Below are 27,316 nucleotides of genomic sequence, written 5' to 3'. Positions count from 1 at the left end.
TTTTTGCTTGTATATCATGCATAATATCATGCTGTGCAAGAGAAAGTTGCCAAGATGTGTTCATTTTTTAAGTAGGAACTTTTCTTTGGGGAGCAAATATGTGTGATCCTGCAACAGGGTACGTGTGCTCGTGCAGACCAAGTGTAACCTCATTTGCTTTATACCCCCACTGTCCTCGACTTCCTTGTTCCATGGCCTGGTCGGTGGCCACCCTCTCACTAGTGTCTGGTCACTTGTGAAAAGAGACGTATCATAACAAGAGTAAATTTATGATACCACGTGATCGTATGATAGCGTTTGACTTAATTATTTTAAACCGGTTAAATAATCTTAATAGTGATTGATTTGCTAATCACATCTCAACAGCAATCGACCTAAATTAAACCATGATCTGTGTAATTAATTATTAATTTGGACATGCAATTAAATTGTGGAATATTAGTTAAGGCAGTGGAGCTTGGATGCCTTGCTCTTTTCTATCATGCTCTCTTTGACAAGCCTTCTCATGACCTTCGCGGAGAGTGATTTTGGTATTGTGACCACAAAGTGCGCCACTCTCACTTTCTTGTATTGTGCAACTTTCGAGGCCACATAGTTGATTATTTCTTCCTCACTCTCTTTTGCACCAGCTGTTATCACAACACATGCTGCTGGAATCTCCCCTGTCTCTTCATCCGGCAGCCTGAAAAAAGTGCCGATAACATAAGTAGATAACGCAGTCCATAGCAAAGCATATCGATATGTTATTCATGCATTGTGGATACAAAGTCCATTGTTTGACAAAGGAAGACCGTTGTGCACAAAAAATTTCTACCAATGAATCTAAACAAGAACAACAAAACTTTTTGTTTTGATTCATCGAAATCAACTTACGGGACTACTGCTACATCTTCAACTGAGGCATGACATAGAAGAATGGCCTCAAGTTCAGCAGGAGCCACCTTCAGATGTTGCACACATAATTAGTCAAGCAATTACATTGCAATGTGGATTAGTGTAATTAATCTGGAGTAGTTATAAGTATTCCATCTTACTTGGAAACCTTTGTACTTGATTAATTCCTTGATCCGTTCGACAATAAAGACGTTGTCATCATCATCTATATAGCCAATATCTCCAGTGTGAAGCTATCCATTGTGTCGATAGTCAGTTTGGAACCGTACAGAAACTATTTGCGATAAAAAAGCCTTATTCATTTTGATGTAAATCTCTATCCTTTACCTTGCATTACGCATTGACTCAAAACACAAAGTTCACCGGGAGTGTTTCTCGGTAGGGATTGACTGGTGTTGGGGTCAATGAATTTGACTACCAAATTTGGAAGAATAAACCCTACTGAGTTTTTCTTTGCTACAAGACCTGGTCCTGCATGTTCAGTGAGTGTGATGCAGCTATGCTCCGTCAGTCCATATGCCTGCATTTAATTTAAAACAACTAATCAACACAAACATAATTTTTTGTTACAAATGAAGTGTCTTGTCACAATGTGTCACCTCTTGGACTTGGACGCGGGGAAACTTGTTTTCGAAAGCGTTGAGGACTTCCGGAGCAAGAGGGAGCTGCTGCAGTCATAATAGCTTGGAGTTTGAGCTTACTAAGATCAAACTCATCAATAATTGGATTCTTAACCAAGTTCAAAATGATCGGTGGCACAATGGGTGCATACGTGACCTTGTGTGAGATCAACGCGTTAAGAAATGTGCGAAGTTCAAATCTTCCCATCACTACCACTTTCCCCTTGTTTTGAAGTGTGGCACAACATATTCCAGTGATCCCATAGATGTGGAAGAATGGAATTAGGCATAGCACGGTTACTTTACCAATCATGTCTGGCGTTACTCCAAAAAGCGTGGAGCTGAGGTTCGCTACTAGGTTTAGGCTGAGTCAGCATTACACCCTTAGACAATCCTGTTGTGCCTGATGAGAAGGGAAGGGCACATAGATCAGTCTGCTGCAGCTCCTCATCAATTATGTTTCCGGCACGGTCTGCTGCTTCAAGTAGGTTTTCCCAGTTCATAGCACCTTCAATAACTTCTTCTCCAAGCAGAATTACTGGCACCCCAAAAGCTTTTACCTGATCATCTCAAATTCTCAACTTAAAAGGCTTAGAATTATGATCATAAATGCCTGCATTATTCAAAATAAAAGAATTAATGTGATTACGATCTGAAAGCGTTACCTTTTCATAAGTTGCACCATTTGTTACAATTATCTTGACATCAGCAACCTCAACCTGCTTCTTAATTTCAGATGCGTGCCCAGACGGATTTGCACCCGAAAATACACCACCAGCAGCCATTATTCCCAAGGCAACAATGGCATACTCTGCTACATTTGGGAGAACAACCACCTCCACTTGCCCCTTTTTAAGGCCAAGAGACCATAAGGCCTTAGCAAACCACCTTGCCGTGGGTAATTTTCTTTCCGGTCACAGCCTCCATGAATGCAACATTTCCAGCGTATAATTCCGCATTTTGGAGCAAAAATTCAGCAACGTGATGTTATCAGGCACTCGGACATCTGGGGACCGGCTTCTGAAAATATGTTCATCCTCCTGGGCTGAGTTCTGCACAAAAGTTCCCATGATGGATATCTGCCGGGAGCTAGTGGTAGTGAAATTGGTGAAGTTATGAGATTTGCAATTGGATTAGTGACTCTAAAGGAAAATTAAGATGGGATTTGTGAGTTAAATAAGGAAATGTTGTTGGAAAACAAGTGAGGGTGAGAATTTCCATGGTCTTTTGGTTGGTAAGAACTTGTTAAATCATGTTTCTGTCACAAGCTATTTGCAAGCTGTTCAACTTCAAGTGGCAAATTCTGTTGGCATGTGAAAAAAGAAATTAAATTTTATGTTTGCGAAAATTGAATGGATCGGAATGCTCTTAGGGAAATTGTACATTACAATGATTGATGATTTCAGATTTGGTTTGAGCCGAATTTAATGACGTTTGGAGTTACATTATTAGGATACAGTTGTTGTAGCCTTTGCTATACATAATTGTATACAACACGGTTGTATCAGCCTTCCATTTGGCTTTCTGTGACATAGAGCAACATAACATAACGTCTCTTCAGCTCCTTAGCAATGGAATCAGGTACGCTTTCGTGGTAATTCAATGTTTATATGGTTGGTCTTTATTTTTTGAAGTTGGGATAGAGCAAAAATAAGGCAGCTGACTAGCTATTATATATATATATATATATAAACAGCCTAGTATCTATTTTTCTATATTTTTTGTGCTCATTTATCATCTAAATTTTTTTATCTATGGCTGATGGATTCTGCAGAAAACATTGGAGTCTTTACATCTGCGGACTTGAAAGCATGCACCAATGATTTCAAAACCAGAACAACTTGATTGGATTTACTCAGTTTTTAAATCATATCGAAGACGGATTAAGCAAGGGTTACGGGAACAGATGAAGCTCGAGATGGAAAAATATGGGATGAAAAATCAGCAGGCTGCAGCAAACTCATGCATGCATGATGAGATTTTGATGATTAAGGTAATTGTAAAAGTTAATTAACTTTTTGGGTTTTGGAGGTTTACCGAATTGATGATTTAGTTTGTGTTGCCGGAAGAAGTTGAGTTTTTGACACATCCGACTGTGAATGGTCATCCAAACTTGGTGAAATTGTTTGGTTACTGCTGTGAAAAGGAAGTTGAAGGTGTTGTCTATGACCTCAATCCATGGGACACTCTGCATAATTTGACAGTCAAAGGTAAATTCAGTTTGTGTTTCGAACATTCTATTTCTTGTGGGTTATATATATGCAGTTTGGTGAAAAGTTTTTGTTATTATTAAGGGCATGTTTGACTCCTTTTCATAGGAACGAGCTGAAATTTGATAATCATAGGCGTTCCTGACAGTATTTGACCAAAAAGGTTTAAGTTTTGTGGGTTACAAAACCGCTGTTTTTTGAAGAAGGTTAAATTTTTAATAAAAGCGCCCTAGGAATATAAAGTCATCTCCAACCGAGGGTTGGTCAGAGGGCTTGTTTTAGCCCTCTGGCCCTCTAAGATTCTTTAAGTATTAACATTTTAATGAACAGTACAATGTCATATTTGCCTCCGTCTCCAACCGAGGGTCAAAGGGTCAGAGGGCTCGTTTTAGCCCTGACACAAAAAACCTTCTCCAACCGAGGGCCAAAGGGTCATAGGGCCAAACATAATTTATTATTTAAATTTAAAAACTACAACAACTTAAATTCAAATCCAACAACTTAAATTTAAAAATTACTATGATAACTGGCCCAAAAAACCAAAAAAAATTAGAATTTAAATATAATGAATGGTTTAGGTATTTATAAGAAAAAAAAATTAGAATTTTTAAGAATTTAAAAAAAAAAAAATTGAATACAACAATCCTATCGGTTATAACCGAAAGGAAAACTTTATTTTCTGGCCAGCCCTCTAGCCCTCTCCGATTTCGTGGGCCCTCTCAGATTCTACAGCTCTTTGGCCTAGCCCTCAGTTGGAGATGGTTTTCGGACTATTTTCGACCATCTGGCCCTCTGGACCCATCGGTTGGAGATGGCCTAAGCTTATATAGAAGTGTTTCCTGCATTAGCAATTCCGAACATATTATCTCAAGTGGGTTCAGAGCGTGAATGTGCTTGTGCAATAAGCAGGCCTGCTTGAATGTCTACACAACAAGGGGAAAGCCATATTTGGTGTTGGATTTGAATGCATCTCACAAAATGCTGGATTGGGTTTGGACCTCATGCCCTTCATCTATTTGAAATCTACCCTTCAATCTTGTTATCTATTTGAAATCCTCATCGAATTTAATAAATCTTCACAATTTTTTTAGGAGTGCAAGCTAAAATTATTTGAATTTGGACTCATTAGAGGAGGAATCATCGGTGAAATGACTACACTAAAAAGCAGATACCAATTTCCATTGGCTTTGTTGATCCATTTTTCGCTGCAAAGGGTTCTTTTCTCTAAAGCCAAATTCTACCATTGCTGTTTTGCACACTTTGAAGTTTCAACATCATAGAAATTCTCGTAGATAGCACTTTACCATAGTGGAGAAAAATAATAATATTTATGCACTCGGATGCAGATTTGATCACTACCGATTACTATTCTCTCTAATATTTAACAATTTAAGTAAGTGGCCTTTTACCACAATGGTGGAAAGGAGTTAAGCCCTTGAATGATAGCGTGAGTTCGAACCCCGTCGATGACTAATCTAACATCTAATCTAACAAAACTTATCGTTTGACAAAAAAAAAACATTTAACAATTTAACACCGTGATGTGTGTTCATTAGTTGTGATTCTTCTGGGCTATAGAGTGATGTGTATTCATTGGTTGGTGATTCTTCTGGACTCGATGCATTTCGAGACTTGGGTCTCGTTTGGAGCCCAATCGTACGATGGACCCCCGCCCCAACTTATTTAGAGGCCCAAATGACCAAAATGACCCCAAAGCTGAGGAATGAGCTTAGCTAATAGCTAAATACAAATTAGAAAATTGAAAGTGTTGACTGAAGATTCAAAAAAAAAGAAAAATCTGAGACCGGGGAAAGGGAGGAATGAGGATCATCTCCGGATCCTCTTTATGAGGATTTTGGAGATCCTTTAATTATGTTCGTTTATCGTTTATCGTGCGATCAGTTTTTTTCATATACTGTTTATATTTAATTTTAAATAAAAAATTTATAATAATTTTTTACCACATAATTTACGATGAACAGACGTGATTAGAGAATTCTCAAAATTCCCATAAAAAGAATCCGAAAAATATACTCATTCGAAGGGGAGGCAATAAAGGAACGGAATTATGGAATGCACTAATTCCGTTGTGCACACGTAAAAGAAGGGAATCCATCATGAATGTGATAATGACCAATTATACCATTCATACCCACCAGTCAGCCACCCAAATTACCAAAACAACCCTCACCGCCAAAAACTACCGAGTCTTCTTTCTTCCTTCCCTAGGAGGGAAGAAGAAGAGAAGTGTATGTGAAATGATTACCCACCGCATCCGCATCTCTCAGTCACTCATTCCCCTTGGTTTTGCCGAACCTAATCATTATTTTTCAAAACCTTCCATCTTACCTTAACTTTATCCTCCCCATTTTAATCATCACTTCCTCCCTTACCAAATTCTCCACCCTCTTCCCTCATACATAATTACCTTCCACACCATTTTCCCACTTTTTCCTTCTTCTTTTGTGTAGTTGTGTAGTTGAGGAAGAAATTACAATGGCGGATCTCTTTTTGCAGAAGTGAGACAGTCGGATGATTCACATTATCCTATTTTATCCAAAATGTAAGACAATCGGAAAGTGGTTGTCTCACGTTTTGCAAAATGAAATCTTATGTTGATGGTTATGATTGCCTCACATTTTAATTTTTGAAGCTTCTGGAGAAGAAGATGAGTGTTATATAGGAAGACAAGTTAATTAGGCAAGGTTCAAGTGCTCCATTGAAGCAACTTTTTAGCTTTAGCCTAGTTATGATGTGATTTAAGCAAATGTTACTTATTGCATCAATTGGGCTCCTTTGAGGTTGAGCTTGAGGGTGTCGGAAGTAAGCAATATCGATAAAAAATATTGATGTGAAAACGTACGAAAATATTGATATCGATTGTATTCAACGAAAATGATAGAAATTTGTTAAAAATTAAAACTTAAAATGAAGCCTTAAAAAATGTTAGATAAAACCATAATACATTTATTAATTTAAAAAGTGTTTAAATAATATGTAGTTGAAAATTTGGTCTACAACTTTGGAGAAATTTCTTAAACAAATTTCACAGTTCCGAAATTTTTAATTTGCTTTTTCGAAATTTTTGTTGAAAATCAGTAAATATCATTCATATTCACCAATTTTCAGATATCTTGCAAATAAAGGATGAAAATTTGGTCTGCATTTCACCCCTTCCCCCCTCTCTGTTTCCATATTGATTTTTTTTTTTCCCGACGAAAATATCGACAATTTCATCCATGTATTAAACACTGAAAGTAAGTAACGGGGGTGGTGGCAATCAAAATGGCATATGACAGTCCATTTTGTAACAAATTTATTAGGTAAAAGGAAAGTGCCACAAGTTTTAGGGGAAAGAAAAAGGAAAACACTAACACATGTGGTTGATACATTTAAATCAATCTTTCTTGGCTAGATTTAGGTTAATCTAATTTAAACTTTAGTATACGATTTTTAAGATGTGATTTGGCAAAAAAGAAAAGGGAAAACATCCCACTCACTTATTAGTCACTTGATGATGTGTGATTGAATGAGTATATTGGCCATTTGCTTAGGGAATGAATTGTATGATTGCTTAAGACAAGCCTTGCGGCCATCACTCATTTCATCGAATGTTGTGGAGGGAACGTATGCCATTCTTTAACTTCTCTTTTTGTTCATGTCTTTTAGCGGTAGATATCATCAATTTCGCATGTATAAAAAAAGTTGAACCAGTTCTAGAGAAATATTTAAATTAGGTATTTAAGATAAAAAGTAATTGGGCGCAAAAATGAAAAAGAAAAAGTAACTTTCAAATGTATCATTCGAAAAAGTTAACTTTTTGACGAATTTTATGTCTGATCTAGGTTATAGTGTTCTAGTTTCTCAATTGTGGATTCGTGACCTTCCTTTACCGATGTTGAACGCCTTTTATTTCAATCAGTCGTGCCCTAGGATTTTCGTTTATAATCTCCTTTTTCTCTAGTGTAAAAGAGAAAAAGGGCAAAAAAAAAAAAAAAAAGAATAATGATAAGTAGGGGTACTTGGGGCAATTATGGCAAATGAGTAGAAGAAAGAAAGATTGAACGGCATCAAGTAGGAAGTAGGTACTTCCGTAAGTTTAACAAAATTCATCATGAAATGGGATAAAGTGTTGGGAGGGACAATCATGCCGTCTGCGTGGAATAAGAGATATTTTCAATATGGTCGGAATACGATATAGTACATCATATATTACTATGTAAATAATATGATATGTGTGTTCAAAAAATTAATAACTTAAAAAGTAAAATTTCACACCATCCATATAAAAATACGTGATGTAGCATCCGTCGTAGTATAAATTTCTGGTGGAACCGGGGCAAGAAAGAGAGAGCTTCCCAGATCTAATAGCAACCGTTGATTTTCTGAAAGCCAAGCTATTAATTGGTGCTTCAAAAGCTCTCTCTCTTCCGTTGTCTCCTTGACCATCGTCAAGTTATAATCTTGCGTTCACAGTTCACACGCTTGGACTGCAAAATCCTCTAAATATTTAGACTTGTGAATTTACTCGTATACCCATTACTTAAAATTTATAATTTGAAATAATTACAAATCAAGTTTAGGATTTAAGATGAGATGATAAATTGAAAAAGGTGTACAAATTCATACGATATTTCAAAAAAAATTTTGAAGATCATCTCAGAATTTATAACAGTTACAAAATATTTTTTTAGTTTAAGTTCACGATTTGAAAAAAAAAGGAAAACAAATAAAATTACCTAATACCTTTTTAGCAATAAATTTTTAGTTTTTTTGTTATCATCCGACAAAATTCACAACATAAAGTTTTACCAATTCATTGTGTTTACTCTTTTTTTGGGTCAAATTCACTTGTGTTATATAATGTGTATATATTTTTACAATTGTTATAGGTACATGACATATCAATTAAATCGTCTGCAAATATTATAACAAGTGAATAGTAATTATTACCCAAATAAAATAAAACAATGGGGAAGGGTAAAGTTGGAAAAGGAGAAGACATTGTTATTCAAAACATGAAAGGGAGTAATAAGGAGTGGTAACAGTACAAGGTAAATGGTATGGGCGCGCTGGCGTGGTAAAGGAAGAGTGGGTCAGAGAGAGAGAGAGAGCAGAGAGGAGCGAAAGAAAAGGGGTAGAGAGAGAGTGGAGGTGGGGGTTGGGTTTTTTGGGGGTTGGGGATGGAGGAAGAAGAGAAGGGAAAGGGGCAGCTCTGGTTTTTCTGGGGTTCTCCTCTTATTTAATTAATTATTCACAAATAAGTCAAATAAAATTAAAATAATAAGAAGAAGAATAAAAGCTCTGGTTTTTGTGTGTTTTGTTGGGATTTTGGGTCGTCAGTCGCAGAGAGGAGAGAGAGAGATAGCCTGTGAGGGGCATGGAAGGGCTGGCCATGCTGAGACAGCTCATCGGTCAGCTTCAGGAGCTCGTCGGCTCTCACCCGCCTCCTCCTCATTACCATCACCATCTTCAACTTCAGTTTCAACCTCCTCTGCTCCGCCATCATCACTCTCAGCAACAACCGCAGGACCACCACCACCACCTCAGGTTCGCTCCCTCCCTCGTCTGGATCTCTCCCACCTTCTCAAATTCCATTTCTTTCCGACCCATCTCTTCGATTTCTTCTCTTTCCTTCGTTTCATGGTTTGTTGGTGGCATTCTGATTTTTCTTCGACGTGCTTGCCTGCTTTGTTTGGTTTCTTTTCTTCCTCCGAAGTGTAAATTACATGGCTTTCTTTGATTTTCTTGCTGAATTTGGTTGCTTTGCTTTGTTTGCTTGTTGCCATTTACGATTGAGAAATTGGGTCCGATTGCTTTCAGAAATGGTTTTGCCATTCTGGAGATGGGTCTTACATATTTGAGGAATTTGTTACTTAATCTCTGCCTTTTACTCTATGTGCTTTGCACATCTCTTCCTTTTGTGTTTAGCTTATTTCTTTGACACAAATTTGATGAGCACTAGTGATAGACAGTATCAATGATGCAAATGTTTGATATTTTTGTTTCTTTCTTCCCTCTCTGGTTTGTGTTCATGACTGTCCAGCCGGGGTTGCGTTTCCGGGTTCACGGTGTTCTTAGGAGGGTCATGGCCAACTCTGAACCTTGTCACGGTTGCCCATTTCTGTTTTAGTACCATTTGATTGCGTGTACCACAGCAAACCAGAAAAGGGAAGGAGCAAAAGAACAGTTAGGCCCGGGAAGTTGAATAATCTGATAAACATATGAAAAAAAGTTGGAAGAGGGGTTTTCAGAAACTTAGACCGCCAATTAAACCGTCCTCCTTGAATTGGTTAGACCAAGCTGGGTTAATTGGTAGGCGACATTAATTACATTAGGTACTGAATAGACAATTAGTTTCTGGTTAGATATGACACATGAACTTCGCCTTTGGTTTCTTGTACTGTATGCTAACGTATAATGCATTCACCCGTAGACCTCTTCATATTTATTATTTAGTGTTCAACAAACTTCCTACATTTTCTATATCTCTTTCTTATTCGGTGTAGGTTGTTGGTTAGCATTATATGTTCTGCTTGGTTGTCTTCACTTCTTGACTGGTAAACTGGCTAACTTGGATTCCAGCCTTCAACAATTTGTTGCTTGAAGTTGCATTATTTGGCGATATATTGCTTAATTTCCATGAAAAATACAAGCTAACTGTACAAGATAATCCTGCACACTGGGAGAAGCATTGTTTCATAAAATAATTCTAAGTACAAAATGTTATCTTAATTTGTTCACTTGTTCTCCGAGTTTGTTCACCTGATGTCTGTTGAATTGAACTTATCCTTGGTGTTTGATTTCAGTTTTTTTGGGGTGGAACCTTCAAAATTTAAGCGTCATAGGTCTTGCGTACTACTACATCCATGACCCTTCCTTTCTCTTTAAGTTAGGACCTTAATATTCAATATCTTTCATTTCTTGTCAATTCCATATTCTAGTATTAGCTTTCTTCTTTTGATAAGTTATTGCAAATTACTTAAACTAATATTTAAGGCTAAGTGAAGTTCTTTTCCAAGGGATCTATTAGAGTTTCAGTAAAGCTTGTAGCCTGTATGCACGGAGTTGGCTTGAATCAGTTCTTTAAGAAAAAAATGTAATAAAATCATGGATAAGGCCTTGCGGTGGCCTCATAGATGTGCCTAATTCATTTTTCGGTTAAGAACCCCAGATTGGGTTTTGTTTTACATCTTTGTACTCAATAGTTCAGAACTTGTTATTGTTTCTCATGTCGTTATGTTAATGTACTTTGTTGACCTTTACGTGGGTACATTTCATTTTTTTTTTTTCCTGTTTAATTTCGAACTACAGTAAAGTTCCTCAATTAGGGAGCATAGAATTAACTTCATCATTACTTGTATTTACACAGGTGGTGCCCAATTAACGTTGATGAAGGTGCTGCAGATGATTACTACAGTCTTATGATGGCAGCTGGAAAATCTAGAAGTTTTAAGATGTTGGAACCGTGCAAGCCTCCTCCTACCAAGAGATCTCGTAAGGAGCAAACCCGGGGTAAATCATCTGGAACTACCAATACCACTGAGCCTATGGAACAGCATATTTGGAAAGATTTCCCGGAAGACCTTTATGAAGCCGTCATTGCTAGGCTTCCCATTGCTACATTTTTTCGATTTCGTACTGTGTGCAGGAAATGGAATTCCTTGCTGGATTCTGAAACTTTCTCTCAACATTGTGCGGAGGTCCCACAAGCTACTCCATGGTTTTACACCATCACTCATGAAAACGTGAATTCTGGAGCCATGTATGACCCTTCCTTGAAGAAGTGGCACCATCCCACCATTTTTTCTCTGCCAACAAAGTTAATTGTTTTACCGGTGGCTTCAGCAGGGGGACTGGTGTGTTTTCTTGATATCGGTAATAGGAACTTCTATGTTTGCAACCCTCTGAATCAATCTTTTAAAGAGTTGCCGGCCAGGTCAGTTAAGGTCTGGTCTCGCATTGCTGTGGGGATGACCCTGAATAGGAGTTCAGCCAGTGGCGGCTACAAGATCCTTTGGGTGGTTTGTGATGGCGAGTATGAAGTTTATGATTCAGTGACGAATTCCTGGACCCGTCCAGGAATCATGCCATCAGGTGTTAAGCTGCCACTATCACTGAATTTCCGGTCGCAGGCTGTTTCAATCGATGGCACACTCTACTTCATGCGTTCAGACCCTGAAGGGATTGTGTCATATGATATGGCCACTGGGATTTGGAAGCAGTTTATAATTCCCACCCCGCTGCATCTGACTGACCACACACTTGCTGAATGTGGAGGTCGGATCATGCTCGTGGGATTGTTATCAAAGAATGCTGTCACATGCGTTTGCATTTGGGAGCTTCAGAAAATGACACTTCTATGGAAGGAGGTTGACAGAATGCCAAATATATGGTGCTTGGAGTTTTACGGAAAGCACGTGAGGATGACTTGCCTGGGTAACAAAGGCTTGCTCATGCTGTCCTTGAGGTCGAGACAAATGAACCGGTTGGTTACATATAACGTGTCGAGCAGGGAATGGCTGAAGGTCCCTGGTTGCGTGGTGCCACATGGGAAGAAGCGGCAATGGATTGCATGTGGCACTGCATTTTATCCAAGCCTGACTGCTGTTGCTTGAATCAGGTTTCTGTTTCTGGTGGGCTTCAGCATGGCCAGAATGGAAGTTTTCCTCAACCATCGGTTCGGCATGGTTGGTTGCAAGCTTTCCCGGCCAATTTGTTTTAGACAATTTTCGTTGCTTGTTTTATGGAGTGGACAATTCCATCGGTTGTATGACGGCCGGAGTTTTACTCTTTTGTGTACGAACTTGACATACTGCTTTGAATCCAGAAGGCAGGTTTGAATCCTATTTTTCAGTCACCTGGATGAATGTACTCATATCCGTTTTGTACTCAAATAAACCGTCCGTCTACCATTACGTTGTTTGCAGGTGGTATTTTATGAGATTTTTTTCTTGCAACTGCTGTGTCTGGCTGCGAATTGTTTCTGTTAATCCTTGAGTAAATCACCTCGTTTCCGGAGTGAGTTATGCAAAATCAAAGGTGCACACGAATTTCTTCAAATTCGACAAAGTAGAAATGGTAATCAAACGAGCGCAAATTCACAAATCCAACCTCGTCCAATGGTTATCAAACGAGCCCCAAATTTAACCTTGAGGGTGAAGGATTGCCAGGGCAAAGGGCAATATAGTTGCTTTCACAACCCTGAATTCTTGCACAATATCTTATATCAGGCAAACTCAACCACAAGAGAGATGGTTGCCGGAGACACGATCATGTCTCAGACCCACGAGATACGATTGTCGGAGATGAGTTAATCCAGCCATTGAAAATGAAGCAACGTATATGGAGAGAACAATAAAAGGTAGAATTTAAGCGAAGCAGAGGAGGGGGTCCTTTATTCAAACTTCTTTTACTTCACAAGATAGAAACACCGCAGTTTTAGTTCTTACTACATCACATTTGTATATCATCAGTTTCCTATTCGCTAACAAAACAGTAAACGGCACGACAGGTTGACGCCATCTCTCATAACTTAGAAAGCAGCAGCAGCATCAGTAGGGTCAACTTGATCAGGCCATGCCTCCGCTTGTAGCAGTCCTGATTATCTGAAAGAGAGCTGTTCCACACAAAGTAAAAAAATATGTCAGAATCACAAAACCACCAAAAACCCTTCATGCAATGCAGTTCAATTACGCAAGGGACACAAAATGAACCAAAACTACAGACACCAGCTTGATCTTTTCGATCAAGGCAATGCCACATGTTCAAACACCGCTTTAGGCTACAACCCAGATGAGCATTGCCAAATAGATGGTTTAGGTTTCAATTTTCATCTTCTTCAAATATGGCAATGTAACAAATTTGGAAGCCCTCTTCGGCTTCAAACCAGATGAGCATTGCGGAACGGGCGCTTAAAGTATCAATCTTTGTATAAATTTCCTAAGGGAAGTGTTATTGACACTTCAAAAATCTCATTCTACACTGTATTTTTCTTTCCTAATATAGAAAGTTCGGATTGTAGAATGAGATTTTTGGAGTGCTAATAACAATTCCCTTTCCTAATCCCAATTGAAGTTTTGCGATTTCCAGGGCATGCAGCCACAATACAATGCAAGTCAAGCAAAATCAGAATCACAGCGGCGGATAAAACCCAGATACAATTACCAATTCTACGGACTATTCAAATGATATCAATTAAGCAAATTCTAGATTTTGATATAATCACGTCAGATTTGAAATTAGCGAAATTGAGTGAGATGGACATACATGATCCGATGACAACAAAGATGAAGAAGCCAAGGAGAATAGGGCCCACTGGATAATCCTTGGCCTTCTTGGCGGTCGTCTCAGGCACCGCCCCTCTCTTCGTTATGTTCTTCTCGAACTTCTCCACCTTCCTGTCAGCCAAACGCCTTGAAGTCGTCTGCAAAAAATCCCCAATTCAAATTTAAATACACACACACATAAACACAAACCCAAATTCACATGCAGCTACCGAAACAATTCATTCAATCTAATTCAATTTCATAGCTGAATCTAATCGTACAATTACAGATCTGGATCAAAGCATAAGATTTCAGAAAACCCAAATGATTTCATCTACATCTACAGATCGGAGCAATGATCGAGAATTACCATGGTTGTGGGTGTAGATCCGGTATCTGAGTTTGCGTCTCGGGTGATTAGTTCTCGTGCAGGCTTTTCCCCTTCCTCGTCGAATTCTCTCTTGCAGGCGAGTTCCGACTCTCGCCCTTATTTTCTCTTTCGCCAAAAACAGTCGTGTTTTCAGACGCTTTTATATTTAGCAAACGGATGATAGGCTCCCCGACCGCAGCGCTACGGAGTCACCGCCTTCGCTGCCATTGGCCGAACCACATAATTCGGGACACGCGTCGGGTGGGGATTGGGAGTAAGTACGCGCTTGAGACCGTGTGCGTTAGAATTAGAGTCTAGGTGGAACAGGTGGACTTGTGAAGAGAGAGAAAGTAACGCGTAGAGGGACCGGGTCACGTATCCGGAAATTCGACAATGGATCCATTACGTACGCGGTATATGCAAACACGATCCAATTGACCGTACAAATAGAAAGTGATCCGGACTAATGAAAATGATTTGAAAATTTTAAATTTAACAATAAGGTCAAAATAAATGGTAGAGTGGATAATACTAGAATTAACTTTTTAGTGTAAAAATGTGATTTTTCATTAAAATAAACACTACTGAAAGCTTTTCATTAAAGTTCTCAATTTTTTTTAGTTTTTTTGTCATAAGGTACCAACACACTTCACATACAAAGTTAGAGGCTCGCACACACATAATATACAAAGCAACATATAAGCCTCCAAAAATATAACAAAAGAAAGGTCCAACCCGAAAGTTGAGCCTAATATAGAAAAACACACAAGAAACCCTAAACTCCTGGATCCTATATTTTCCTTCTTTGGTTGTTCAATTTCATTATACGTGTCGCTTCATACGTTTCATATTCACATTTCTTTCACTAGTATTCATACATTTTCGTTTCTCCTTTCTAAAACATTATCTTCCTATGCTCTATAACATAAAAATGAATTGTAAAACAAAAAACAAAATGGTTATTAAAACGACCATAAACTAACTTTGCAGAAGATATGAACAAAAGAGTAAATCTAAAATAAAAATTTGTGATATGACCTAGCTGAAGTGACATTTTCTTACCTAATCAAAGCCAAAAGAGTTGGAACAAGTATAAGTAGACTTTTGAATTATTATTGACTTTATATTAAAACCAAAAACTTGTTTAAACTCGTGAATATTACTAAATATTTGTTGAGAATTAAAGTCGAAGTAAAACGCGGTGATCAAAACTAAAACTTAAGCTCTTAATAGACTAAAATTTCATATTCTCTAAATATAAGTTGAGTGGGTCACCAACTCATGCTTTTCATTTGTCCTATGTAAGTCCCAAGTCATATCATAAACAAATTAATGGACAATTGCATGCATGGGCTCTATGGACATGAACTGCTTGGCAATGTCGGTGTCGCGCGATCCATGACGACATACTGTGTCAATGATTTCGGTACAAGAAAAAAAGAGAGAGGAGAATATGACAAAACTTCTAGTAAGTCTCCGTAGAAAGACAAATTAAGAGTGCTAGCTACATTTAGAAACTAAAACCTGCATTAAAATGTTAAATTAAGCGAGAAATTGGTTTTAATTTTAATTTATGTGGGTAGGGCTATTAGTGTTAAATTATGAGTGGTGAATGAATGTAGTGGAACGCAATTGAGAATATTAGGCAACATTTTGTTCTAAATTAAGCGGGATATTGGTTTTAATTTAGGATTTAATCTGATATACATGTATTGGTGTGTGTGATTCATGCATTAAAAAATTGTGTCATGTTGAGAATATTGAATAAATGAATGGTGAATGAATCAGGTGGATCACAATTGAGAGTGTTAGATAACATTGTTTCTAAAATAAGCGAGATATTGGTTTTAATTTAGATTTTAGTGTGATCCATGTATTGGTGTGTGTGGTTTATGCATCAACAAATTAGGAACATCAACAAATTGGTGTGTGTGGTTTATGCATCAACATTATTTTTTAAATTAAGCAAGATATTGGTTTTAATTTAGAACTTAATCTGATGTATGTATCAGAGTGTGTGATTCGTGTATCAAAAAATTATGCGAGTTAGGTTAAGAGTATTGAATTAATGAGTGGCGAATGAATCTAGTAGATTATTAACAGCGAGTGTTAGACAACATTATTTTCTAAATAAGCCCGATATTGTTTTTAATTTAGAATTTAATGTCATAGGTGGTTTATGAATAAAGAAAATTATACATGGGTGGTGTATAAAAGCTATGGTTGAATGCATGTAAAATGAAGAACAAATGTTTCTTGCTAAGAGTTCTGTACGGGAGGGAGCTCGTACATCTCCATCCCTTACACAAATATAATTTGCTATTGCAGTCAAACAAATATTCAACCAATCTATAAGTCAAAAAATTACATTCCCTTCAAACCAAGTAATCCAAAACCTAAACCCTACCAAGTTCTTCATAGTTAATTTCTTCATCCGTTGATATCAATTACGACCAGAAGAAGTTCTGGAGGAAGAGCTGCGGGATCCAGTGCCCAGTGAACCGTTTGCTCTTTTGGAGATTCTTCACCTGTAAGCAAGTACCCCGGAACCTGGTGGGAGAACCGAAACATCTGTTGTCTACGATACGCCCACAAGCCATTCGTGCGATCCTGACGAAACACGGTTCTAAAAGCAGCTATACTTTCGCTAGGGGAATGACCCTTATGCCGAGCTTTTTGTCAAACTCGTCAACTTCCACTGTATCATACTTGCGGATCACTTCCTCAGCTGTCGACCGATTCTAGTCTGGGGACCAAGTTTTATAGAGGGCCCAAGCATCGCCCCTTTTGTGGATATATGCAAATTACACTGCGTGTCTCGGGTGGTACTTTTGTCCACCTATCTTTGTCATCACATACCGCCCAGACCTGTTCTTCTCCAAAAGACTCTTCGGTTCTCTCCCTGTCAAAACCGGAATCTGGATCTGGTACACTCAATGTCGACGATGTTTGGTCTAAAGGTTCTGCTGCTGAGGTGGAGCAAGAACCATGGAAAATGTTCCTATTATATTTACCATATGACCTCGTGCACAAGAGAGAATGCTCGTCAGCACGCCTCTTTCCCAACGATTTTTTAGTAGCACTCCTCACTGCAGTAGATGATTCCCCACATCTCTTCCGGAGCTGCTCGTGCTACCGTAACCCGTGCACGTTCTGGAGGGAAGCATTATGCGGTGGCGGAGCAATTTCCGCCGCAATTGTGGCATATAAGTCTACAGTGAAGATAAAAGATTTGGTATTGGAACTGCATCTTGCACCTCTCGCACCTCGTCCAAAACAATCTGGAAGTTGGCTGAGTAGATGAAGATGCCGAATCCTTGTTGCCGTCCATATTCCTACACAAAGATAAAACATAAATTTAAAAAATTCCATGTAGCTATTTTATTATATCAAATTATTGTAAAACAAAAGTTACCACTGGGATGGAAATTTTCTCAAAACAAAATAGCTTAAACAAGGCTTGTAAATGTATCCTTGATTTGATATTCTTTTTGGAAATGAAACTCATTGATCCTTTATTTAATATTAACACTTGAGAAATTTGAGCAAAAATCACATACATTAGTTGAGCAAAAAAATTAATCAAACACTTTAAACTAACCAAACCAAATTTAAATTTAAAGAAGCATTTCGAGTAAGTTGTTACAAGAAAGTTGATTGAGCCATTTTCAGGAAAAAAAAACAAGAAAGTTGTCACAAATGATAAATCTATTGGTCCATTGGACACGGACACTGATGAAAATATTAAATTATGAAAATAAAGATAATTGTAAGTGGGGAAATCAATGGCAAACAAATTGAAGTTGTTTAAAATCCGCTAACATTTTTAGCCTTACGGATGCCAACTTTTAATCTTGTTCAAATTGAAGATAGAAGAGATAACTCACCGGAAACCCGGAAACTTTTCTTCTAATCATACCAATAGGGGAAGGGGTAAGCTTTCTTCATGACTCTTGCGTATCTTCTACCTTCGACTTAGACAAGATCTGACATCGACCTCCATTTTTTGTTTCAATACATTGAATTATTAAATTATCTATTCAACAATGCATGTCATATTCTAAAATTCAATATCGGTCCGAGAAATGCTCCATTAACCTTCATGAGTTTTAATTATTTCATCTAACCCAGTTTCATAGGCCTTCATAACACCGGAAGAGATTTAACAGAAACAAAGAAAATAAATCGGAAAAGAACATAACTCGCGAACTGAAATGAAATGGGGTATCAGCTTCCACTAGTATTTGATAACGAATCAGAGGACTAACAGCAACACTAGAGTTTTAACAACTTCATCGAGGAAATGGAGTAATGGAGCATCAGCTCATGGACAACCAATAGTTAGAGATATATCTTTCACAGGAAACAAAAAATGGCTGTTGGAAAATGTAAATTTATGGGCTTTCACGGTTTCACCTTCTATTGCCTCGAACAAAATCTCGGATTCAGCTGCAGTGAGGGGGACCTTCAGGGTTTCCTGCTTCAACCCCCCGGGCACATGGATGAGATGTTCACCTATCAAACTTTCCACAAAAATTCACCAACTCATGCTGCATAGCCCCAAAATTTATAAGTCAGCAAATTCTATCTGCATATATCACAAATTAGCCCCTTTTCGCTTCTTCCGTGACAGGACTAGAATTCGCTGCTGTATCTAGATGCCAGTATTATTCTCAACATCCTCTGCTACATCGCCTTGCTGGCACTTGTAATCAATCTCCATCATATCTTCCTCTTTAATGTCATTTATTACTTTAAGAAGCTCCAACGGAGTAGCAGCTGGATCCAGCTCCCGACAACCCTTTGGAGCATTTGCAGCTTCCTGACCCGTGATCAAGCATGAAGGGATTTGATGAGAGAACCGAAACAGCTCTTCTCTAGGGATCCTCCTGGCCTCTCTGGGATCCAAGTGCCGGTGAAATACTGTCTTGAAGCCAGCCACTTTCACCAAGGGTGTCACAAGTACACCTTGCTCCTCACTAAAGTCTTCAACAACTTCGACCATATCATACTTGTGAATGACATTGTCAGCTGTCAGTTCGTTCCAGTCTGGAGACCAATTCCGGTATAGTGCCCAAACATCCCCCTTCCTGGGATATATGCAGATAGCCCCTCGTGGACCTTTTGTTGACCGAACTCTGTGAGAAAAAGAATTAAGTGAATTACTCACTTCATATTTCCCTACTCGGAACTCCCCACACGTCTTTGAGAAGCCAGAGGATACCCAGTTAAGAGGACCCAGTTCACTATTTGTTTTCGAGTTCAGCCAGCTGATCCGCACTGTGAAAGGATCCACAGAAATCACCTTTTGAACTAACGCATAAAACCTTGGCATGCCATCATCATTATCATATGCAGCCCAGACCTGATTATCTTCAAAACACTTCTCTGTTCGATCCTTGTCAAAATCATGAAAATCAGAATCCGGAACATTTATCGACAATATGTCTGCATCTGAACGGACACCAGAAATGCCAGAACCTTTCATGTCAGAAGAGCCATTCTTTGTGTCCACTGGTTCACCAGACTGCTTTTGATTTCTATGCACATCAATGTTTCCCAAAGATTTTTCTCTCTCATTTCCATTGACCGTCTCTTTGGCTGCAGTCTTGGATACAGTGAATTCATTTAGTTTCTTCCGAATTTCTTTTCTAGCCTTCTCCCTTAGTAAATTTGGAATATCAATCTGGGAGATATCCCTTGTGATACTAGGCCTGGCGCTTCCATTTGGTCCAGAAAAATTGGTTGTTCCAGCTCCTCCAGCTCCCACACCCATTTGATTTGTGACATCCCTTCCATAGCTGCTGACACCAAAATCTTCCATTCCTCTTCTTCTCTTGGCAGCATTAGGGTACCCTGTAGATGAAGCACCGCTTGCCTTCCTGGAGGATTGATGTTTCCTCCGCAACTCCTCTCTTTTTAATGCTGCTTGAGCCTGCTCGCGCTCTCTCTTGGCTTTCTCATATGCCTGGCTAACCACGCTTGCGGCTTGGGTAGCCGTGGAAGCACCTGATGCTTTAGAGAATGAACCCCATTGGAAGCTGTTTTGGTTGTACGATTGATTACCATTGAAACCAGCAGATCCAACACCCATTCTATCAGCTGTTTCATGCTTTGGTGGAGCTGACTTGGCACCATTTGTAGGTGGTGGAGCTATTTCTACTGCTAGAAATGGTTCATGGCAATTCGGGCAAAGAAGATTATGATTAAGATAAATCCTGAGATACTCATACTGCATCTTGCATTTATGACACACTGTCCAAAAGGTATTAGCTCTTGGTTTTTGAGATGAAGCAGAAGCTGAAGAGCGGCTGGCCCATGAGGTACCCTTCTGATTCTGTGAGGTACCCTTCTGAGCCTGTGTGGTACTCTTCTGAGTCTGTGTATTAACCTTCTGCGTCTGTGCGCCTGACGTTGCACCTTTTGTGAAATTGTAGAAACCATTGGCCCCTGGAGGAGCCTGTGAACTCCCACTTGCAGTCGCTACCCTTTGGTGTACTCTCCTCTTCTGGTCATAGGCTACTCTCTTAGATTTATCAGACAACAAACTCCATGCTTCTGATAGTAGCTTAAACGCTCCATCAGCTCCTATAGACTTGTTCTTATCAGGGTGAAGCATAAGAGCTAGTTTCCTATATTGTTTCCTCACTGCCTCATCATCTGCTTTTGGATCCGCACCAAGTATCCCGTACCAATCAGCCTCCCCATTTATTTTGTTCTCCGCCGCAATATGCACGTCGAGGGTTGCCAACATCTGGGGCATCCCCTCTAACCCCGGAAACAAATTTTGAGCCTTCAAGGCAAACTTCTTTGCCCCCATAAGATCCTTTGCTGTGAACTTTCTTTCCGCAATCTCTTTTGCCCTAGCCGCCTCATCTTTGTTGCACTCCATATTCCTATTCTATCTTCGTCCTCTCTAATGTTTGCTTACTGTTTTTACAGCACTTGAGCTTGAAGCCTTTTTTTAATCCTAAAGCAGTATAAAAAAATCCCCAAAGCTACAAGAAAGCCAAGACTACAACCGCTACTTGCCCATGCTCCCAAATTACTCTAGCAATTCAGCAACCTTATTGTTCAAATTAGATAAAATTCAGTTAGAAAATTGTCATGAAAGTTGTATGCAAACACAAGAATCCAACAACAAATGCATATCGAGATAGATATCCAAAAAAACAACTCTTTTTCGAGCTTCTTCGAGACCCTCGTTCTCACCACGCAACCACAACATAACCAAAATATTAATTCATACTCAATTCATGACGATATATGAGTCTAATTTAACTCTGAGGTTCAAAATTGACCAGTGAAGTGATAATTAGCTCAAACAAACATTCAGCACATAATTACACAGATGCAAAATCCATGAAACTAAAAAGCACAATCCAAATCAGAGAATTGAAATCAGAAATCACAGCCATGGATCTAACTCAATCAGTTCCAATTCGGCTCCAAAAAAAATCGTATTTGATAAATTAAAGTCGGAAATGAAACCCTAGAATCAGTGATTCAGTGCACGAAATTCACTAAATTTTAGTAAAACCCTAGATTCAGAGATAAGTTTAATCACCTTATTATGTGAGCTACGCTGGTTGCTGGCTGAGGAATTTGAATCGCAGAGAGACACCATGGACGGACCTCCTTCACCAATTTTTTTTTTATTTTTTCTGCCCCTCCTTCTTAGCCCAAATCTAAAAAATCCCCAAAACTGGCCCCTTTTCTCAAAAACAAAACTTCTCACAACCTACAATGGTATCCCAAATACCAAAAATTATAAAATAGAACAAGGGCATGGGCCTTTCCTCTCCTAAGTATTTATTCCCAACGTAACCCTAACCCAACATTTTTTCCCACCCTAACCATGGTTAAATTTTAACTCTTGAATTGCATATTATAGAAATTTTATTGGTGGATAGGGGTGTGTGTTTGTGGCGGCGTCATAAATGTTGCATCGTGAAATAACATGGCAATGTGTGATTGGTTTAAATTTGGGTTCACTTATAAAAATAAATGATGACACATCGTTTAGTGTGCAAATTCAATGATTCTAGAAATTCCAATGAGATAAATACAAAAGTGGATCTAAGTATTTCTAAGGTAAAAAACTTTATTTACGGTAGAATGTAGAGTTTGTAAACATCATATGCTTAGAATATTCTCTTTACGAAATAGCATATTTTGAGAATATTACAACTTTCAGTTATCTTGTTGAATTTTATAATATTTGGTCTCGTGATACTCAGTATTCATTTTTTACCTAAATATTGAATTCAAATATTATAGACGACAATCGTTGCTTTACTTTCTTATTCAAATTTCTTTCTTTTTCTTTATCCTTTTTAAATTAAAAATAGAAGGAACCTACTACATAGTACTATAGTCTAGTGGTATTCCTCTTCCCTTGTAAGTGAGAGGTTTTAGGTTCGATTCTCGTCAAATACGAATTTGAACCACATTATTACTAGCCGATTGTGAGGCTAAGGCCTACCCCCTCTTCCTCAATGTAGATAATATCGTTTGTTTAAAAAAAAAATACATAGAAGGAACCCATAAGAGGACTACCCACGTTCTCTCGTCGGTGACTCTTCCTCCTCCTACCATCCATCCATTCTTTTTTTTTTTTTTTCCTTCCTCTTCTTTATATTTCTGTTTATACCAAATTTTGCATTATCAGTCCGTTTAAATGGAAGTTGTTGAATGAATTAATATTTTCTTAGATATTACTATCAGTCTTAATTATGATAGTAATTATCTGGGAGTAATACATTGTGAGCTTAGAGATGAGGACAAAACCTAGAAGGGGTGTCAAACAAGTAGATTGAATCCATGCCATATTGGAGAAACAACAAGGATGATTAGCATGTATAATTATTCAGGTTGGGATAATTACCAAGCAAGTATAATTATTTAGGTTGGGATTACTATCACGACTCGATTTCGAGATACATTCAAGATCGACACGTGACGTTATCTGTTACCTGTTATATTTAAAGTTTAGCATTCAGACGGTTGGACCATTTTTACCATAAAGATGCTTATATCTTTTGAGTATTTTTGCCTCTATAGTTTGATACCTATTCAGTGGACCTATATTTTCACCAATATAGTTGAGGCTGCAAACCTGGTGTGGATGATCTAGAACTTCGCAGTGATTTGCATAGCTTTGTCTTCGGGTTTTAGAACTTAGGCTGAGAGTGTTCCTTCCTTAGTCAAGGTTGCCTAATTCAGAAGTCAAAAGCGCATTCCATCACACCACCACACCCAGAAGTATTCGTTCAGTTGAACTCGATAGCGAATTAATACGCCCACATCAATATTCAAGGACACAGAAAGATGTTGTTAACTTTTTGTACTCAGCTTATACACCACGTAGGCTATATAGTTTTTAGGGTCAATATCATTTATCTTCTTTAATCTATTTTTGTTTATCTTTCCTCTATTTATCTACCTCATCATGTTAACCCAAATCTAATACCGACGAAATAAAAAACAATCATATTAGATGTAGGCCGATATAATTTGGTGGTAGCCAACCTCACTAGGATTACATGAGAGTCAACCTTGAGATAGTGAGGAAGAAAAAAAATGAGGAGAAAAAAATGAGACGTTAAAGAGAAAGATGAAAAGAGATTGAATTAGATAACTTACTAATGACTGGTTTACTAATATGTAATCAAATTAAAGAAATTGAATTGAGGAGAAATTGAATTACGAAGGAGTTAGAATAAGAAGGAATCATAATCAAAATCCTATCAAATTTGTTTACTAAACTATCTGAAATTGGAATAAAAATGAGATTGATTTCTTATAAGTTGTTTACTAATGCACTAGATTTGGATCGGTGGTGATTTGCGAAGAGAGAAATACGGCTATCATTTGGGGTTGGGAGGTGAAGTGAAAAGGGTATACTAGAATTACCAAAAAAATTAGGGGAACTTTAACGAAAAACCACATTTTTATACTAAAAAGTCAATTCTTGTACTATTCACTTTACCTTTTATTTTATCCTTATTGTTAAAATTCAAAGTTTTCAAATTATTTCTATTAGTTTTCCTAAAAATTAAAGCAATTTTAGTACTAAAGCTGGATTCCGGAAAGTCATCAATCCCAAGAATCCGAATGACACATATATATATATTACGAATTCAATTATGGGAATTTCAGGATTGGGACTCCTGATTTCGAATGGGTCCCACTTGTTTGTTGATTCCTAGAGCATTGGCAAACGCTTAAATCATTTGAAATGAGTACAATTCTCATTCCTCTGATTTCATTTTCCTTACGTAAACATGCAATAAATTCATAGCATGCTGAAGCAAAAAAAAATATCATAGGAGAAAAATTGAGTTGACATCTATTTATTGTCTCGGACATACATTAAATCTATTGAATTATTCATCTCAATCTAATCATAGTCACTTAATAGACCTATTAATTAATCCATTATAATCATAATCACTAAATAGACCTATTAATTATTTATATGGGTAGTACTTTAGTTGGCGGTATGGTAATCTTAATGGGGCTTCATAAATGGAGAAATCTCATTTCGATAGCTTCAACTAAACTATAATTCTAATTGTCCTAAAATGAGTTTTTGAGAGATGAGGAATGGATGCTTGCTTTTAGGCACTATCACTTCCCTAGCAAAATGGTATCGATGCAAACCATACAAAAGTGGTCTCCTCCCGACACATATTTCTTAAGTGTAATTTCGATGGTGCTTGGGATGAGAGATCTAGGGAAGGTGGCGTTTGGGTGATTATTTGCAACTGTAGTGGTGAATTTTTGACCGGTCTTGCGGCTGTTGAGGAAGATGTCGGTTCGACGCTGCAAGTAGAGCTCTTGGCAGCTCGGCGAGCCTTGCAATTTACTCAGGAAATAGTTTCATGCAGCTCAGGGATTTTTTCGAAGGGGATTCCAACTTGACCCTTGCGGCAATGAGTGGGGAGGGCGATGATCACTCAATTTTGGGTCCTATCATCAATGATAATCGTATTCTCCTGTGAAGTTTTGTTCATGCAATGACAAGTTTCATTCGACATGAAGGGAACAGTGCTACCCATGGTTTGGCACGGGCGAGTTTGCGAGGAACATGGGAGTCGATTCGGCTGAGAACCCTCTAATATGCTTGCTGATGTCCTGATTGAGGAGAGTTCTCATCGCAACCTTAGTTGATGTTGATGTTGTCACGCCCCAATCCTGACATACGTCCAGGATCAACACGTGACGTCACCAAGTATCCGTATATCTAACATACCCCGCTTCCAGGATATGGGCAAAGCATAACTCGAGATCCAAATGCGTAATAATTTTTCGTATACTTTATGGTTGCATCTAACCTCCTCGTTATACTGTCTACGTATCCTAAACAGGGATTAAGTCATTCGTAGTTCGTCTTTCATTACCCTCTAACAATCATCACATAAATCACTATGTCTCAACATAATACCACACAACAGGCATGCAACATCATGAGGAACATTCGATGAAGCGCAACATAATCTCTAGCCACATTGGTCAATGAGTCTAATCATAATGACAACAACCACAACCAACATTATTCCACAATCACATCAATCATTAACACGTATCATACACCGAAATGCAGGGCTAGAGCGACACAGTTCGGCCGAAGCTTACATCTCTAAAGCTGAAATCGAATCTAAGGAACCAACAAGTCAAATGATGCGATTTCGGACTGCTTAACGAAATCCATACCAAAAGGGATTCCGAACCACTCAATGGAATCTAGACCAGGATAAAATTCCAGACCACTCAACAGAATCGCGGAGTTGAAGGGATTTCGTATCTCTCAACAGAATTCGAGAAGATACGATTTCGGACCACTTAACGGAATAGCAGAGTACAATGCATATTGAACCACTCAATGAAATTCAAGCTGGATAAGATTCTGGATCACTCAACGGAATCCAGACGGAGCAAGGAACCATACCACTCAACGGAACCCCAGTGGAAACCCAGTTTCAGATCACTAACGGAATCGAGTGGAAGTCCAAGAAATATAGCAACGCTCGAAGAAGAAGACATGAAACAAGTACTGAAAATACAAAAGCTTAACGAAACAAGAAATGGAACAAAGCACAATGTACAAAATTAGAACGGTTCAACGAAGCGAGAAATGAAATAATGATACAATATGTGAAACAAGTTTCGAAGCAACAAACCCCATGACAATGGGTTCATAGTCCACTATTAGCCCTCACATTTCATCACATCATGCCAAACATACAAATCAAACCACATTTCAAATATGCACGTCAAATCACCTTTCATAAATATTTCCAATTCACAATCAAATCACATAAATCGATGCCTAAAAATAAAAACAACAATTCAATAGAAATCACATTTAATAACCAAGTATACACAATATGGCACCACTAGTATGTAAATCGAGGCACGTGTCAAACAAGGACACGTCATCACGCTGAGCCCAATAAGCTCCATAGAATGTCAACAACACTCTAAGATCAGTAACATGCTAGAAGAACTCAGGCTAGTTAACTAAAAAGTCAACCGTCGATCAAGATCAAGAGTAGGGTCCACAACCTTAGAAATCTAAACCGAAAGATCCACTTATCAGACTTCTGATCCGTAACTTCCTAAAGTCCACATTGTGCTTCTAGAACAACATACTAAAACTTCATTATGATCCATCGGTTGGATCTCCGCTAATCGCTAAGATTAAGTGGTGGTCAATGTTTGATTTTACAAACTTAGAAATCCAATTCAGAAAGATTCGTACATCGGATTCTCGATCCATAAGTTCATATTATTTTCAAATATTATGTACTATTACATATTTAAGTTTGGTGTCGATACAATGGTCGGATCGTCAATTTATATAATAACCCTGTGACGGCCAAATACGAAACTATATTAAAACATTGGAATTTCACTAAACGGATGTCAAATATGGAATCGGGGCATCAA

The 27,316-nt window shown here is 38.2% G+C and overlaps 4 protein-coding genes and 1 pseudogene across 5 annotated transcripts; 2 read left to right on the top strand and 3 right to left on the bottom strand.

Annotated features, from left to right (window-relative positions):
* Positions 1 to 438: 438 nt before the first annotated feature.
* LOC103961503 (4-coumarate--CoA ligase-like 1) lies at positions 439 to 2,599 on the bottom strand. The gene is given in 10 exon segments (XM_048574656.1): positions 439 to 682; positions 874 to 941; positions 1,035 to 1,149; positions 1,197 to 1,414; positions 1,494 to 1,556; positions 1,558 to 1,878; positions 1,880 to 2,074; positions 2,180 to 2,399; positions 2,401 to 2,491; positions 2,494 to 2,599. Coding segments are annotated over 10 exon segments (1,626 nt in total). The 5' UTR covers positions 2,585 to 2,599.
* A 676-nt stretch (positions 2,600 to 3,275) lies between these two features.
* On the top strand, positions 3,276 to 4,952 carry LOC108868244 (annotated as a pseudogene).
* A 4,152-nt stretch (positions 4,953 to 9,104) lies between these two features.
* Positions 9,105 to 12,642, top strand: LOC103961450 (F-box only protein 6). The gene is made up of 2 exons (XM_009373994.3): positions 9,105 to 9,274; positions 11,097 to 12,642. Exons 1-2 carry the CDS (start codon positions 9,105 to 9,107, stop codon positions 12,340 to 12,342), a joined length of 1,416 nt encoding a protein of 471 aa, XP_009372269.1. The 3' UTR covers positions 12,343 to 12,642.
* Positions 12,643 to 13,094: 452 nt separating this feature from the next.
* LOC103961449 (stress-associated endoplasmic reticulum protein 2) lies at positions 13,095 to 14,523 on the bottom strand. Its single transcript, XM_009373992.3, has 3 exons — positions 14,363 to 14,523; positions 13,994 to 14,150; positions 13,095 to 13,343 (listed from the first exon to the last, which is right to left on the bottom strand). The coding sequence occupies exons 1-3, from the start codon at positions 14,363 to 14,365 to the stop codon at positions 13,297 to 13,299; spliced, it is 207 nt and encodes a 68-aa protein (XP_009372267.1). The 5' UTR covers positions 14,366 to 14,523; the 3' UTR covers positions 13,095 to 13,296.
* Positions 14,524 to 16,601: 2,078 nt separating this feature from the next.
* LOC103961447 lies at positions 16,602 to 22,097 on the bottom strand. Of its 2 annotated transcripts, XR_007254716.1 has the most exons (3): positions 21,930 to 22,097; positions 18,779 to 21,428; positions 16,602 to 17,697 (listed from the first exon to the last, which is right to left on the bottom strand). XR_007254716.1 is itself a non-coding variant. In XM_009373991.2 (2 exons), the coding sequence occupies exon 2, from the start codon at positions 21,252 to 21,254 to the stop codon at positions 19,017 to 19,019; it is 2,238 nt and encodes a 745-aa protein (XP_009372266.2). In that variant the 5' UTR covers positions 21,255 to 21,428; positions 21,930 to 22,097; the 3' UTR covers positions 18,573 to 19,016. The 2 variants fall into 2 exon arrangements, 1 of the variants encoding a protein (XP_009372266.2); XM_009373991.2 differs by lacking the exon at positions 16,602 to 17,697 and having other exon boundaries at positions 18,573 to 21,428.
* Between the last annotated feature and the right edge of the window lie 5,219 nt (positions 22,098 to 27,316).

This window comes from the organism of the source record quoted next, unplaced genomic scaffold, assembly GCF_019419815.1.
Source record: "Pyrus x bretschneideri cultivar Hongxiangsu unplaced genomic scaffold, Pyrus_bretschneideri_v1 Contig74, whole genome shotgun sequence".
In the NCBI taxonomy this organism is placed as follows: Eukaryota; Viridiplantae; Streptophyta; class Magnoliopsida; order Rosales; family Rosaceae; genus Pyrus; species Pyrus x bretschneideri.
The sequence above is the reverse complement of the archived record's forward strand: the minus strand, read 5'-3'. Positions and strand labels throughout refer to the sequence as shown.